This window comes from Ctenocephalides felis, unplaced genomic scaffold (genome assembly GCF_003426905.1).
Source record: "Ctenocephalides felis isolate EL2017-DRISC unplaced genomic scaffold, ASM342690v1 CF-g0.4_SCAFFOLD_00845, whole genome shotgun sequence".
Taxonomy (NCBI): domain Eukaryota; kingdom Metazoa; phylum Arthropoda; class Insecta; order Siphonaptera; family Pulicidae; genus Ctenocephalides; species Ctenocephalides felis.
The window spans coordinates 69,647,268-69,663,583 of record NW_020536999.1 but is presented as its reverse complement, the minus strand read 5'-3'; the positions used below and the strand labels follow the sequence as shown (position 1 = coordinate 69,663,583).

The following is a 16,316-nucleotide window of genomic DNA, read 5'->3' as shown; positions in this document are numbered from 1 at the left end:
AAACGCAAGGCGAACTGGAAATTGCAATCGTTTGAAGTCAAACCTAATCGCGAGCAATTTTTGATTGAATGGTGAAATTCAGTGCGTGTACATCATTATACTTTGCGGCAAGAATTGTTCGTTGGCTTAACCAAGCATAATTCTGATAATTCTCACTAATGTCATTACTCGAATTTTTAATTACGGTGCGTGAAGTTCCAGCAATTTGCATTTGGGCACGATGCCATGCACCACTAATTTTCTTAGCTATAAACCTTGCGGAGCTTGAGACCCTACTTATTTTTTATATATAGAAGATATATATATATATATATATATATATATATATATATATATATATATATATATATAAGTATATATATACTCGTATATATATTTATATACAGGCCCGGTCCTGCCTCGCATGCGATGCATGCAAAAAATGTGAACACACGCCTTAGGGGGCGTCAAAACGAGTTTTGAAAACTAAATTTATAATATATTATTTAAATTTATTATTTATATAAAATCTAGAATACTTAATAAGTTATAATAAACAATCTAACTTAACTAGGAATATACGGAGTAAAAGAAATAGCATATTTCATTTGCAATGTGATATCAGTAGAAACAATTAACCGATTTATAACTCTGCAAATGAGTAAATAACTGCTTTGTTTATTGCTTAATCTACTTATTCAATTTTGTTTTTGTTTGAAGTTGCCGTGGAATCGAAAAAGAAATTATCTAGTGTTCAATCCCATCAGCGCAAATCTGCGAAAGATTAAATTAATTATTGGGCATTATTTACGAAAAATTGCGAGTTGATTTAGTTGAAACGAAACTTGTCAAAGAATATAAACAAATTATAATCGGGAAAATCAAAAATGGGGAGTCAGTTCTTAGAAAATGGCATGTTTATTCCGAGAAATTGATTTGTGTCATTTGTTTTTGTTGCAAATGTTTCGCATCTGAGGAACTTTGAATGCTGAAGACTCGCGTGATTAGGTTTATGGAAATGGAACAAATGTAAAAAATGGAAGCAAAATTTACTTTGGAACGAAAACCCTAAGGCTTGTTTTATACCTAGTGGCCCATACTTTAAATTTAATAATTATTAACTATGCCAAAATAATACATATCAAATATAACCCATAGAGGAAACTACCACGGGCCCAGACTTAGCCCAACTATGTACAACTCTGGTAAAATTCTGGAGTGATAACGATGGGCCAGGCTTGGTTGCCATGACTGAGCCAGGCTTGGGCTAGGCTCGATTACCACGACTGGACCATGCTTAATTGCCACGACTGGGCCGGGCTCGGTTGCCGGAATGCAAATTAAATTATTTTTATTCTATAGACAAAATGTAAGAGCTTATGAATTGGACAACGACGTTTATTTATCTAAAATAATCGAAATTAAAATGAGGACATTGTCTAATATTAAAATTAAATATTGGAAGTATATAAGAGATCTTCAGAACTTTAGCTACAATTAAAATTCTTTTTCCTTTTAAAAGAACTACAAAAAAAAATTTTTTTTCCTTTCTGCAATTTTTTGCACATTTAGCTTTGTATATCTGAAAAGATCGGACCTATCTTTGCCAAAAACTTGCTTTGTTTTTTGGATGATTTAAATCGAACGAAAAATAGTATCCACACATACACACACACACCCACACATCCATTTTTTCTGAGGTATGCCAAAATGTTCAGAAACCCGTGAAATGTGTGCATGGCCGAGGCTGGGTTAAGTAGCCCGGCCCACTTCTGTCCCAATATTGGTATGCTAAAGCTAGGTTTCCCTTTACTGGCCCAAGCTTGCCCCCTTTGTGAAGTCTGGCGGTCCCCTACATGGGAATTAGTTTTTTTTTTCAATATAGTTCAAGAAATGTGTAATTTCTTTGCATTTTCACTGGTTTTTGAACAATACTTCTGAAATACGTTAAAAATTTAACTTTAAAACCACAATCCGATAATCTGAATATGACGGCAAGGACGAACTTACGATATCAATAAGGAGAAATTTACGACGCAAATTTGGATATTGTAAATAATAAAAAATTAAATAAAATTAAAATTTAAAAACTCCAACATGAAATACGAGTGTTATGATTGAAAATGAAAAGCTAGTTTTTTAGCATAAAAAATAAGTAAAATGTTTCAAAACCCAAATATTAATATTGCACATACATTAAAAATAATTGAAAATTTTAAAATATTTGATTATAATCAACCCATATTTTATACGCTTTTAGATTATATCTAATTTTTTGTGTACCAAATCCAGAACAATTAAAAATTAATTTTTAAAAAAATATGTAAATATTTATATAATTTTAATGATATACTGTTAAAACAGTTGAAATTAATTGGGATGGGACGCTTGAAAAAAGTTATATATATATATATATATATATATATATATATATATGTGTGTGTATGCTAATTGACCCGGCAAACGTCGATTTCTTTGAAAACTTCAAAATATTTTTAATTTTGGGAACCCAAAAAATGACACAAAATGGGTACACATTATTAAAATCTCTATGAACTATCTGATAATTTGATGAGCATATGTCTAATGATCATTTTTGATCGCCAAAAGACATTTTTAATTTTTTAATTGAAACTTCATAACCGCTGGACCTGCTTTTCCAAAAAATTTGAACAGTTCTGTGTTCAGTCAATATAAATAAGATGTTTTTTGAGTTATTCAAACCTAAATTACCATTTTTCGCTCTTTTTGCCCCGTATCTTCGAAACGGCTAGACCTGCCTATGCCTAAATAATCAGCACGTCTCTTTATTAATACGAATCAAATATTCGGAGTATTTTATAAAAGCAAGTTTACAAAATTCAATAATTTTTATAATTAGACCAGTTTCCGTAGGACCTTAATGGTTTAGTATGTTCACTAAAAATAAGACCAAGTACTCTATTGTTATATCAAGTAAATCGTATAATTTTCAAACTTGAAAAAAAAAACTACTCATTCAATCTTTGATGAATTTTTAAAATTAAACTGCTTGTCGTAAGGCCGAAGGACCATCGCCAAAAAAAGTTTCACGAAAATCGGCTTACATTTTTTTTCAACAGTTAATTACAAGATTAGATTTTTACCTAAAACTAATCAGTATCATTCCCAACTGATATCTTTCGAACAGTTTTTGATTTTTCAATATCGATTCGGTGGTGTGTGCTCAAATGTTGACGAAAAGTTCAACACTTTTTTCCAAATTCTAAAAACGGCTTGGCAGATTGTCGCAAACAACTAACAAACTATAATCCTCATCGAGATACATCAAATGGCTATTAAATTTCTGAAATCGGTTCAGACGTTTTTAATCAAACGTCGATGAAAAATCTAATTTTTGAAAAGTTTGAAGAATTTTTAAAATTAAACGACTTGTCGTAGGGCCGTAATATTTTAGTATGATCTATAAGACTATGATATCCATCGCCAAAAAAAAAATTAAAAAAATCGTCGAAAAAAAAATTTCACACTTTATTACAAGAAAACGGCCCGGGCAATCTTTACCAAAAACAAGTCAGCACGATTTCCAACCAATATCTTTGGAACCGTTCTCGAATTTTCAAAATCGATTCAGAATTGTGGGCTAAAACGCGGACATTTTTTTCACTTTTCTGCTATTTACAAAGAAACGGCTTGGCTGATCGAGCAAAATTGATAAACGCTAGTCCTCATAAAGATATATCGAATGGCTATTAAATTTTTGGAATCAATCTAGCCGTTTTTGAGAAAACGTCGATTTACGGCCAAAAATCTGTTCACACACACACACACATTCTTTTTTCGAACTTAGTCTCATTCGATTCTGAATGTATTGAAATGTCGAGAAAACATAAGTTTAGCGAATCGGATTTTTTTATGAAAACGGGAAATTAAAAATGCGGCAGATTATTTGATGATGAAAATCGCCCGATTTAAAACGATAGCTGGTTACACATTTTTATCTAGTTCAAAATTATATTGTTGAAACTTCATTTTCTTGTTGTTATTGAGATAATGGTGGTTGACCATTTTACCCGTGGACCTTGCAGCTTCGCTCTATCCTAATCCTCATTTAATTTGTATCTTTATAAATTTTAGATCATGAAATAAGTGTATTCTGCGAGCTTGTCGGCCATCACGCTTTAATCTTTGATTTAATATCCAATAACCTTTTTTGACACCTTAAAACAAAATACTAAATACTTTTTAAAATGGATCTATAAGTAAAAATTGTGTTGATTGAAATGATAATTAAAATTTGACTAATCAAGACAACATCTTTTTGGCAATAAATTTTTCAATATAATGATTTTCTTACCCCGAATTTAACAAAAATCATCATTCAAATGCTCATTATGATGCTATTTCTATAACTACCATCGTTTCGAAGATACGAGGCAAAAGTGCCAAAAATAGTAATTCAGTTTTTGGGAGAACGGAGCAACCGATTTGAATGATCCGAAAAACAATCAATTTGTAATGACGGGGAGAAGTGGTAATTAGATTTTAGCAAAAGCAAGTCCAGCAGTTTTCGAGATACAAGGCTAAAAGTACAAAAAATGTTTTTGAGATAACTAAGCGTCCGATTTGAATGATTCAAAAAACTGTTTGTTTTAACAAAATAATTGCCTTTGGAAAAAATATTGTTCAAATTTTTTTCCAATTTTTTTTCAATTTTTTGTGTATTGAAAATATTTCAATTTTAATTTTAATTCTGGCTGAAGTTCTAAAGCTCACTTACATACTTCAAATAAATCATTTTAACTCTGTAATTCAGTTTATATGAATTTTATAAATAAATATTACACAATGCACCACTAGTTACCTTTTAGATTCTTTGTTCGAAGCTCTACAAATATATATAAATATATACCTATATATAATATAATCATTTCGTATTAGACAAACTTCCTTTTCAGCAGAAATTATATGCAAATTAATTAATATCTTAATTGATCCCCATCGTACGTGATCAAAAGATCAAAAGTTTTGATTTCATTTGCTAATATTAATTAAGTCTAGACTACATCAATAATTGTTTCATTTATTAATTTGTAAATGTATGCCAACATTTCTGTATAAAAGGATATTTTCATATACAAGAAGACAGTAGGTTCTTGATTTCACTCGTGATCAGGTCATAAACTGAATTATTAAGTGGAATTATAAATCTATATTATAAATTTCAAGTATTATACTAGGTAAGCTATTAATATATTTTTTTATGAAATATTTTTTTGTAATAGGAAAAAGTGCATTTTGTTATTATATGAAGTACGATAAATACATTTGATATATTGCTCTAGAGGCAAAATATCACACTAATTTTTATTTATATAATCACTACATTTTCAGCAAAATCATTAAAAGCGATTGCATATGTTCATAGGGTTCACCTTATTGTTGGTCTTACATCCATAACTTACTTTTTGCAGTATAGCTTTGTAATGTTAACTTGTTATTCCTGTGTATATCTGTTATAACAAAAACTTTAAGTTTATAGAAAATCTATCGAAATTTTATATGATTATAAAAAATCTTAATCAAAGATGCTTATGCTAATATATTTAAGAGAATAAAGCAAACTCAACAAGCTGGACAGAGCGCACTCTTACTACAATTTTAGTTAATAAGGAACTATTAGGTACTTAAAGTCTACATTAACAATAAATATTGAAATAAATATATTTGGTAATCTACATAATCCTAATATATTCTTAATAATCAAATAATAAAAGTGGTTAGTAAAATTGCTGATTTTTTTACATGGCTCATCATTAGTGTCATATTATTGTAATATGCATGTTATACATATTATTTATAATAATGATCTTTGATATGTTTCTTTTAAATTATAAGTTAAATAATTTTGAATAAAATTGCGTTCTACCACATCTATATTTAAGTAAAATTAATTGATAAGCCAATTATAAGTTGGCAATTGAGCAGAGATATATATCTTGGTCTGCAAATGCTAACAATAATTTGACCAATTATTTATCACAGTTTAATTATTGTTTAATTTTCGTAAGGTAAGTGATAATAAGTTAAATAACTAGATAAGTTTAGTATGTTGTAGTAATAAAAAAATGCTAAAATAAATATAATTGCTAAAATAAATATTAAATCGATGTGCAATTGAACACAGTACTAATATGTGTAAAGAGCGCGAATTATAAAATGATTAGTAGAATTGCTGAATTTTTGACATCATTAGTATTATAATATTGTAATTCAGTTATGTCAATTACACGTATATCCATTATAGTGAAGATTGGCATAAATAATTAGATATTATGTATTAAGTTATATTATATTTTATAATAATATGCATATGTGTCAGTTTTTTTTGTACAAGCAATAATCTATAATATGTTTTCTCCAATAATGAGTTATATTATTTAGATTCACTTTCTTTTGCATCAATATTAATGTATTAATTGATTCACAAGCTACTCTAATTATTAACAATACTAATACCAAGTTGGCAATTAAGCAGATATATATTCCTTGGTCTGCAAATGCTAATAATAATTTAACCATTTATTTATCCAAGTTTAATCGTTCTTTAACTTCCCGTAAGATGAATATAGTAATCCAAAATTCCAAGAATCAAACATTTGCATATATTATACTTTAAAACCGCATACAAAATAGATGTGTGTTTGTGCGTATATGTGTGTGATTGTGTGTGTATATACAGATAAAAATTTTTGTCCACGTTTTCGAGAGCACGAATCTACCGAATTGAATAATGATTCAAATACATTCGATTTGTATTGACGGAGATACGTGCTGATTAGTTTTTACAAATCCTGCCGGTTTCGAGATGCGGGGTAAAAAGTGCAAAAGATAGGAATTCAGTTTTCGAGAGAACAAAGCATCTGACTACGTTAATTAAAAAGTCATTTGAATCGTATTGACGGCAAGACATATTGATTGGTTTTTGGCAAAGACAGATCCACCCTTTGGGAGATAAAAAGCAAAAGTGAAAAAAATTGAAGTTTTTGAAAAAACTAATCATATGATTGAATTATTTCCAAAAACATTTTGTTTGTGTTGACAATGTTAAGAAACGTGGGGAATTTTGTTTTATATCAAAATTTCAAAACCATTTTTTAATTTACAAATAAAAAATGTGTTCAATATCGAGAACGTTTCGGATTTTTTTTCTACAGTTCCAACATTTTTTTTATTTATTTATTTAGCAATATATATTTTTTCATATCTCAGTCAGGTGGAGGTGCCTGGTATAAGAGAATATGAATTGCTTTATACATTTATACATAATCTATATCTCATATATAAAATTCTTCTGTATCATATGAAAGGATACTCCTCTTAAACGATTTTTCGGATTTTGATAAATCTTTCTGAAGTTTGTTATGAGATTTTTTGGAATTTTTTGAATTGTAGAAATGTAGTTAGATTGTAAAAATGAATGGAAAAAAATTGGACATTGACAATATTTGAGGTATTACATGGCATTGAAAACAAATGAAGACTGACATCTGTCAAAAATTTCAATTTACTTGTAATATTACCTAGACAATAATTCTAATATGATAAAATCATCATTATGAATAAATGTCTACATTGTTATTACCAAAAAGCAGCTGAGAGTAAATTTTTGGCTAATGAAATGATATATTCCAGTTTGACAGATTATTATTTTTAACTAATGCATGTTGTGTTTTGCCATACTTTACTAAATTATTTCACATTACAAAAAAAGTTACTTACTCAACAAATTATTTATAAGTTTCACTGTGTCAAAAATTCATTTGTTTTGCATTGAATATGGAATATTTACTCCAGTCAATATAACGTTTTGGGTCTAATTTTTTTACGTTGCTCCAATTTGCATGAAATTTTGGAGACGCCACCTCTCGCAGACACTCCTTCTCAGTGTTGTAGTTTTATTTTTTCAAAATAACGTCATATATTGATAAAGAACTAATTAGAAGAAAAATATGTTTCATCTTTTTCTAAAATGCAAAAGGTTTTCACGTTACTGGCTACTCAAAATTTGTTTCTTTTTGTCGTTTTTCGTCGTTTCTTAACGTCCCGTATGGTAGTTATAGTAATGGGCCAAAAATCTAAAATGAAAATTTTTGCATTCCTCGACGTGTTGAAAGTTTCTGAACATTTTGGCATACTTCAGAAAAATAGATGTGTGTGTATGTTTCGTGTGTCCGCATTTTTTCGTTCACGCTTTCGTGCGCACGGAGCAACAGTTTTAAATGGTTCAAAAAACATTCGATTCCTATTGATAAGGAGATGTACTGATTAGTTTTTGGCAAAGGCAGGTCCACCCGTTGCGGAAATAAGGAGCAATGAGTGCAGAAAAAAGAAATCGAGCTTTTGAGAGAACGGAGCATCCGATTTGAATTATCTAAAAAAATTCAATTTGTAATGATTGGGAGAAGAGGTGATTAATTTTCAACAAAGGCAAAAATTGTCAGTTTTTGAGAGAACTAAGGGTCCGATTTGATTGATTTAAAGAATTTTCTGCTTGTGTTGAAAAACAATTGCTTTTGAGAAAAAAGTATCATTTTTTATATTGAGAATAATTCAGATTTCAATTTTAATTCTGGCTAAAGTTTTAAAGTTCTCTTATATACTTTGAATGAATAATATAATTTAAGTTATAATATTAATATATTATTAATAATTAATATATATTATTAATTAATATTAATATATAAGTTTATATAATTCTTATAAATAAATATTAGACAAATGTTACAGTATTTAGAATAATCTATTTGAAAACATTTAATATTCCTCGAACATTTCGTTACGGTACGGAAAGTGCCAGCAATTTGCCTTAAAGCACATTGCCATACACCACTAGTGGGCAAATATCTTTAACAATATACATTTTAACATAAATCATGTAATGAACAAAATTATATGAATTAAAATCTTAATAAATCGGTGTTTTACAAAGTGTTCTAAGATATGAAAATGAGGTTTTGTAGTGCTCAAAATGAGCTTTAAAATGAGTACCTCTGCGTGTAAAATGAGTGAGCTATCATGCGAATAAAAGATGCATACTATGTTTTTTTCATTAAAATCAAATAGTTTATTAGTGCCATTTCCACCAAAATTAAAAATAATCGTATTGCATCTAGATCTTGATGGATTCCAGAAAATATCACAACTTTCATAAAAAAATCCATTTAAAAAAACAACCAATTTCTCATTATTATATCTCTGAAAAAATAAAAGATACGTATAAAAATATGTAGATTAAAATTCAAGATCTTTTTCTAACAAATTATTGCTTTTTATTATTTTTTTGTTACACAAATATTGATAGAGTTTATGATTGGTTAAAGAGTGCGCGGCTGTCCAACCAGAGTGTCTTTCGAGCCTTTTAACCCTTCGCCGTATCAAAATAAAAGAGATTACAGTAAAATTTATGATAGAGAAAGTTGTAGCTCATTTAGTTACCTTTAAAATAGTATATTTCAATTTCTGATAAAATTAGAATTAAAAGAGTTGTAATCCAGTTAATGCGAGGGGTGGTGACGGAGTGCAAGTTGTTTTCACTCCTGAACTTAAGATTAAGATTAGCCTATTTCCAAAGTATCAAGCAAATTGGAGCACAATAAAAAAATCACAAGGCACACGCATTGTTCCTCTCCATTTACTGCAATAATTTTGTTGATCGTAGGTTGAATAGAGCACATGTAAACAGGATTTGACAAATGAATTCACTTCAAATATAAACTTATGTAATAATGTATAGTGAGAAAAATGTAATTTAGATATTAAAATTACTAAGAGCCAGTTAAAATATAGTACGAAATTATAAAAATTATAGGCTACATTATTGAAACCGGAGACTTCAATTTTCAACACGTCTATTTTTTCTATGACCATAAGTCACAAAAGCAGACGATGATTTTTTGTGTGATAAATTTGGAATATCAATGTTTTAGTCAGGAATAAACAAAAAATCATTCATTCATACATCCACATCTACATGTAGGACTAAAAATATTGTATAACCTTTGGCATTAAAATAAATTGAGCTATTTGAGATAAATTTGTTCTACAAATTGCAGAGTATAAATTTTGATATACAATTTTATTGAACATATTTTAATATGTGTTAAAGGGATAATTAAAGTGTTAACTGTGGAAATTGAGAATTATCATTTTATTTGAAGCAGTTCTACATTTAACATCACTAATGTAAATAGTAATTCGAAAAACAATAACTATTATTTTTAACTGAACGGGAAATATTAGTATAGGATATTAAAAAACGTAGATGTGGGTACAGGACAACATCTGTCGGGCCATCTAGTATGTATATATATAATTTAAACCACAAAACCTTACCCTCAATATGCGATAGGGGCTGTCCTTCAACATGCACACTTCTCCATCGGTATTTAATTGAAGTTCGTCGGTCAAAGGTTCCGCGGCCACAACACCGCCATTTGGAACATCCAAAAGTCGAACATTCGCACCTGCAACAGAGCCTGGACTACGAGCGCGTAAAGCTCGCAGAACCCAATTCTGAAAGCAGACATAAACATATCACATATGTAAAATTCTTCGGTACGGATGTATGAAATGATACACCTCCTAAACGAATATTCTTACAGCTTGATAATAATCTGTTTAGCGCTTGATAATTAAACATGAACAAAATCCTTTAATTATAAAAATAAGTAACCAAACAATAAATTCATTAATTTATTCACATACTTTATATTCTCAAATAAAAGTGGACTAAATTAGAGTCTGACAATTTAAAAACACATGGATAAAGGGTTCGCACAAGATTTACAGTGGAAGAGAAAAAATCTTGATTTAAAATAGTTTTTGAAATAATTGTTGATATTATGATATGTTTCATGCACTAAAGAGAAATAATTTCATTTAAATACAAATATATTTTTATCAGATAGGAAAATCTTAGATCACAATTCTATCTGGATACAAGATAATTGGTATTGGTTAGTTTATATTGATGCTGTGTTCCAAAAACATATATTAGCTTCCCGTAGGGTAAGTTATTGTAATGGGCCGAAAATCGGAATTGAAAATTTTTACATTTCTCGACGTTTTGAAGGTTTCTGAACATTTTGGCATACCTCAGAAAAAATGGATGTGTGTGTGTGTGTATGTGTGTGTGTGTGTATGTATGTGTGGATACAAATTTCCAGTCACGTTTTAGGGCGCACGGATCAACCGATTTGAATGGTTAAAAAAACTTTCGATTCATATTGATAGGGAAAAGAGCTGATTAGTTTTTGGCAAAGGCAGGTCCAGCCGTTTCGGAGATACGGAGCAAAGAGTGCGGAAAATAGAAATCGAATTTTTGAGAGAACGGAGTATCCGATTTGAATGATCTAAAAAACATTCAATTAGTAATGATTGGGAGAAGTGTTTATTAGTTTTTGGCAAAGGCAGGCCCAGCCATTTCGAAGATACGGAGCTAAATATGTAAAAAATGGCAGTTTTTGAGAGAACTAAGCGTCCGATTTGAATGATTCAAAAAACTTTCTGCTTGTCTTAACAAAATAATTGATTTTGGAAAAAAAAATTTTTGTCCCATTTTTTTTTTTTTAGTTTTTTGTTGAAACAAATAATTTCAACTTTGCAATTCAGTTTATATAATTCTTATAAATATTAGACAATGTTACAATATTTATAATAATCTATTTGAAAATATTCAGTATTCCTCGAACGTTTCGTTACGGTACGGGAAGTTCCAGCAATTTGCCTTAAGGCACGATGCCACCCACCCCACTAGTTTGACTATATTTAAGTTTTTTTTTCAGATATGTTGATTCATCTTCCTGTAAATTTATTGGTTACATTTCTCAATGTAATAACAATTTAAGACAATTTAGTTTACTTTGAAAATAATATCGGTAATTCGTTCATTTTGAAAATAAAATTTATAAAACTGTGAAAAGAGAAACTAACTAAGAACCAAACATATTTTCAATCATAATTAAGCACTAAGACTTCGCCTGACCGTCGTGCGATAAAAAACTAATAAAGTATAGTGAGCTAGTGATTGTTTATATTTAATGACGTCAAAGATCAACGCAGGCCATTGCGGGAGTCCGCCAGGGGTTTGGTTGAAATTTGTTTGAACTTAAAACATTGGCATAAGTAATTAATACCATTTATTCAACAGAAGAATTTAATAGAATGGATTGTATCGTATACAAAAATACAATTCAAGTAGAAAATAATTCTACTAAGACTAACCATCCTAGAATTAAAGATTGTGTCTTCAATAAAAAATATTACTTCGGACCTGACAACAGTGGCGCAAATAAAGCATCGCCCAGTTGTAGCATTATTAATAAGAGGCAAGTAGTACGCAATACAATAAAACGTAAAATTAGTGGTGATAAAGTGTCTAACAATCATATCATATTATCAAACAAATTAAGTACTTTGAGTAATGAAACTCGCAATAGTGTAAACACATCTGAACGCGCTAACACAAAGTTGATAAAACCTTAGCTGGTATTTTTAAAATTTGATCAATTTCTATCAAAAATTCTAATTAAATATGGTTAAAATTAATGTTGATAATGTTGATCTCTATAGGATACATATCAAACATTTGCAGAGTACAAATATTGTGTATCACACCTTCCAACTGAGTAATGATAGGGCATGCATAATCGTACTGAAGAATATATGTACATTTTACGATTGATTCGAGCGATTTAAAAGGTTTAAAAATACCCCGCAGTGTCATTGTTGCCATTCGTATGGGCTATTCCGAGGATACTGCAATCTTTCATATGCTTGTCTGAAGTGCGGTGATGCTTATACTACATCAGTATGTGAGAAACAAAAGAATACTTCAGCCTGGCAAAAACAAAAACACTGTTAGTCATAATTCATTATGTCAACATTTCCTAATAACTCACAGCATTTGATCTACTCTCGTCTTATAAATTAACAAACCAATAATAACAATATTTTCATCTTTTACCTTCATAAATAATAAATTTAAAGATATGATAAACCAAATAACTTAACAGAACACTATGATATTGAACATAGCATAATTAATTGTTAGTAAAATTAAATAATGGCTAACATACTTACGATAGTAATATGGAATGCCAATGGCATTCACCAACAAGGAAACGAACAAAAAATATTTTAAATAATTTTCTAATTGGTAATTAGTGACTCACATCTGCAAATAAGGCAGAATTCAACATATTTAACTACACAACGTATCACATTGGCCGATTTTGTAATTATCAAAGGTATAAGAATTTCAACATTTCAATCACAACCTGCTATGATCTATCCTCAGATCATACTCTAGTATTAGTATCTGTTGGATTTAATGCTATTGAATATTCCGCAACGTATCACTTATTCAGTGGATATACTAACTGGAACCTGTACAGAAACTACTTATCACAAAAATTAGACTTGAGTATACGACTGCAAACAACTACAGAAATAGACAAAAATATAGAAAATTTGACTGGAATGCTCAAATATGCGGTAAGATTCTCAACTCCCATCATTGAGCGCGAAACTAATGTTTTCTATAGCTGAAAAATCAAAAAGCTTATAAAAATAAGAAAACTGTGACAGATATAGCATCAGCCGAAAACGACAACTCTGTTCAACAATTTAACCGGCAAGCTCAAATATAAACAAAGATAATTTAACCAAGAAAACAATGATAAATACATGTCTTATTTAAATTCAAGTGATAACACTATCTGGCGTGCTGAAGGAGCGACAGAAAAGTGAATACTGTAAACAACACTATCAAAGTAGCAACTTCAAAATAATTCCTTTGGGCCAGAAAAAACACGGAGAAAACTCAAAGAACCACGGTCTACTTCAGAACGGAATTCAAACCAAACGATGGCGATGACTGCTCTAATTCTTATAACTTAATTAGAACTCAACTTTTACATATTACTACATTACTCTATGTTCCTAAGTTTACACCAGGTCAACTTTATGCTGTCAAAAATTGCGGCTTTTGGTATAGATTTGGTCACAGCAAAAATGGTAAAAGAGTTGCCTAAAAAGAGATACGCTCTGTTAACTTTTACTCTCAGATATATCTAACCATTACAATATATTCCGAGATCATGCGTTTGGATTTAGACCTTTACATCTCGATACAGCAATGCCACTGGATATTGAACTGGATAAACGAGAAATATGAAGACGTGAATACTGCACAGCAGCTTTCCTGGACGTGAAACAAGTCTTTGACAAGGTATTGCATGATGGATTACATTATGAAATCTAGCAATTAGTTTCTGAGGATTATACATTATTGAACACCTACCTAGAAAAAAGCAGTTTAGAACGAAAGTAGGTACAGAAGGTAGGTGGGATCTGAAGTGGAGAATTAAAATTAACGAATTGAAATCCAATCAAACCAATTTAATCTTAAAGATGGAAAAATATCCTCCAGTAAAAATAAATAATAAAGTAGTTTCAAAATCAGATGCAGTTTAGTATCTAAGATTATACTTGAACAAGAAATTAAATTGTATTTTGCATATCAGCGAGAAATGTAAACAAATAGAGAAAATAGTTAAATCCCTTTATTGGTTACTCGATGCAAAATCCAAATTGTCAATTTAGTCAGAAGACAAAAGAAAAACAGACAATTGATTTAATTTATTTCATCGTATTAGATACTCTCACTGCAGAGTATCTAAACTCGAAATATGACTATTTTTACTTTATTTGTACCAAACTTAAATATAGCATTTGAATTATGTACATCTCAATATCTTATATAAATGTTAATTGTTCTGATTGTTATTTTGAAAGTTGTAGTATTACAAATTATTTAGACACTGGCGAAATTGTATACTTACTCTAAATTTGAGTTTTGATTCTGTCTGGCGAATTTCATCGCTATCCACCGGACGAATACTCGGCACTACAAATAATGCCATTTACAAATTGCACCACAACGAAATAGCTGAAAAAATTAAGAAAATATAAATATACATATGATTACGCAAAACCAAACTCTAACAAATATTATGATTTTTTCTTTTTCTTAATTCCCACACAGTGAAGAAGTATCAATTCTCTTATTTATACTATTTTTATGAAAATCTATGAAGCATGATTCTGAAAAGCGTCTCTGTGATGTATTCGACTCGTGATATAAAATTGTAGCAACATCAAAATTGAAAATATGATTGAAACTTTGGATGTGGCCAGTTATCATCGTTTGATTTTGATTTTTATTTTTAGAGTTGTTATAATGTTGTCCAAGACGTTTTTCTAGATGTTGTCCAGTTTCGCCAACATAAGTGGCCTCACAATTTGTACAGTCATTTTTATACACGATGTTAGAAGTACGATCTAAACTTGTCGGTGATTTTAGGTTCGAAAATAAAATGTTTAAAGTCTGATCAAAGTTGAAAACCAAACGCAAAACGGAAAATTTGTGAAAATGCCCCCTTTTTTCAAGATCGTTTTTTGTTGCAACTGTAAAAGATATCGACAAACGAATAACGGGATTCTATTCACATCGTTGTGTACTATATTATTAATAACAAATATTGTTTAAAAATAATTTTTTAGTGTATGAAAAAGTGAAAAAAAAATTGTTTTGAATTTTCGGGCATTGCGGTTGTTTGGACTAATGGCATCAAAATCATTTTAATATCAAGGTAGAGCCAATTCTGTATGGAAACACGCCCATACCCTTTCTTATGAACATACACAAAGTTGTCTGTTGAATACGCACGTCGCCTAATTTAAAAAAAAGACTTATTATTTGTAAATATTCAAAACGATTATTGATGATTTTCATTTCTCGAATGTTTAATTACGGTACGGAAAGTTCAACTTGCCTCAAGGCACGATGTCATGCGCCCCACTAGTTTATTTTTTAACTAAATTAAGTTACCTAATTTACAGGCAAAAATTGTATTCCATACTTGTCACTTAAAATTTATTGATATAATTGTTTTTTAATTATGCATTAAAACGACCAATTTTCTAAACTTTCATTATTTACGTAAATATTTAAAAATTAATTTAATTAATTTTCAGATGCATTTTCACTGTGTACTAAACTATTCAAACTTCTAGTAGTATAATCCGACTAAAACTTGAATGGTAAAAAAATTATCGGATATTTTTGCCATATGGTCTTAATTTCTCTTGCCAGATCCGTATCAATTTTTTAAAAAAAAAAAACAGGAAAAAATATGTTGAAAAATAACAGCAAAACTTAATAAATGATAAAGAATGCGAAGAATAAAAATGACCTAAGATGAATAACAATTGCAAAAATTGTAAAATATATA

At 29.5% G+C, this 16,316-nt stretch overlaps 1 protein-coding gene across 1 annotated transcript in view; it reads right to left on the bottom strand.

The window, feature by feature from the left end:
• The window catches only part of LOC113387958 (transient receptor potential cation channel subfamily A member 1-like), a 161,835-nt gene that overhangs the window by 126,697 nt on the left and 18,822 nt on the right, over positions 1-16,316 (bottom strand). Inside the window, exon 2 of the mRNA XM_026625356.1 lies at positions 10,354-10,533. Within this exon, the coding sequence (XP_026481141.1) occupies positions 10,354-10,533 (180 nt within the window). The remainder of the gene's footprint in view (positions 1-10,353; positions 10,534-16,316) is intronic.